This window comes from Staurois parvus, unplaced genomic scaffold (assembly GCF_062004578.1).
Source record: "Staurois parvus isolate SC_StPar_1 unplaced genomic scaffold, SC_StPar_1.0 ptg002181l, whole genome shotgun sequence".
NCBI lineage: Eukaryota > Metazoa > Chordata > Amphibia > Anura > Ranidae > Staurois > Staurois parvus.
The window spans coordinates 109198-110947 of NW_028319977.1; the positions used below are offsets into that span (position 1 = coordinate 109198).

At 39.5% G+C, this 1750-nt stretch overlaps 1 protein-coding gene across 1 annotated transcript; it reads left to right on the top strand.

Moving 5' to 3' along the window:
* Window positions 1-360: 360 nt before the first annotated feature.
* LOC149431673 (taste receptor type 2 member 9-like) lies at window positions 361-1254 on the top strand. The gene has a single exon (XM_089665325.1). It carries the CDS (start codon window positions 361-363, stop codon window positions 1252-1254), a length of 894 nt encoding a protein of 297 aa, XP_089521451.1.
* Window positions 1255-1750: the final 496 nt, after the last annotated feature.

Consider the following 1750-nt stretch of genomic DNA (forward strand, 5'->3'; position numbering starts at 1 on the left):
CAGGGAGGATAATTAATCTTTTAGCCAAAAATGCAGATTTTACCATGTGTTCAAAAATGAAAAAATTGCTCTAGCGGGGAACGAGTTAATTGAACACTTACAGTAAAATAAACAGTTAAATAGTTATGCTTCTTGTAACTATTCAGAAGACAGCTTGTTCTATTAAAGATTTGAATAGCATTTAATGATACATTCTGCATTTGCATGAAAGACGTGCACAGGACCTGTAAATAGCATCCAGTATAACTCAACCTTTACACACATCCTGGCATACAGCTCTAAAGACAGGAAGCTGTTAGTGTCTCCACACAGATCCAGCTTCATATCATGGATCTCTCCCTCCACAACATATTCCTAATCATGATGTTTGCTGAGTGCTTTGTGGGGATCGCCTTACATGCATTCATTGTGGCTTTTCAGATAATAAGATGGAAGACACTGAAATCTCAGAAAACCTACAACAAAATCCTTACCTGTCTAGCCATCTCTAGAAGCTTTTTGCTGTTGCACATGTCTTTGTTTCATGTTCTCATACTTTTCTTCCCATGGGTGTTTCTTAATCTTATTTTGAGGACTGTGTTTTTGTTAGAAGTTAACTTTCTACACTTCACCAACCTCTGGATTACCACCTTCCTGTTTGCTTTCTACTGTGTGAAGATCACAAGCTACAACCATGCCGTTTTTATCTACATGAAGACCAGGATCTCCAGACTAGTCCATCACTTTATTGCAGCTTGCATCCTGATATCTGTAATCTCCAGCCTTCCATTTGGTTGGTGCGTCTTCTACATACCCCAACAAATTTCAGCCAATGTTTCCATGGAAAGCATGACTATGAACAATGCTGTTTATAAAGAAAATGGTCGCAACAAAATAATGCTGTTCCTTGCTGGCTCCTTTCCACCATTCCTCATATCTTGTGTTGCCATCTACCTTCTGATTCGATCTCTTTGCCACCATACCAGGGAAATGAATAGTAATGAGAAAGGCTTTAAGAATCCAAATATTGAGGCTCATGTCAATGCTGTCAAAAGTATGACTGCTTTCCTGTTTTGTTCTATGTTGTATTTTGTATGCATGAGTGTGTTATTATCTGATGCGATACATGACAGCAACCCCTGGAAGATGGTCAACCCAATTATAATATTTGCCCTTCCAAGTATTCATTCGGCATTTATCATCTCCAACAACTTTAAACTAAAACAGACACTTACAGAAATGTATCATGGCCTTATAAAGTGTTTTTTAAGTTAAAGTGTATTAAAATGTAGATTATAGTAAACCTGCGGTCAAAAGTTTTTCCTAGTTTTTGGATAGAAGGCTCCTTGCACATGTTGGTTCTGATAATGTGCACCTGTCAGATTTTCAGGAAGATCTAATTGGAAGGTCCATTTACCCCAATGCACAGGTGGGTGTAAATGGACTTGTGTCTGTTTACACCTGCCTACCCCAGGTCCACTAACAAAAATGTAAGGGGATATGTACTCTTCTGCTTAGGTGGATCGGATTAAATGGTAGATGGGTGTAAACGGACAGCAGATTTCATTTACTCCCTGCTGCCAATAGAACAGTCAACATGCTCTGTCCTTGTCCACTCTGCAGAAACTGAGCAGACATGAATGTGTAATCCACCCACTCTGCTTTGATCAGCAGGGGATGTGTGAGCTGATCCCCTGTTGATTGGAACTGAATCTGCCCCATGTGAAAGGAGCCAAAGAGTTGAAATCCCTGTCAGGTATTTCTTACTTGA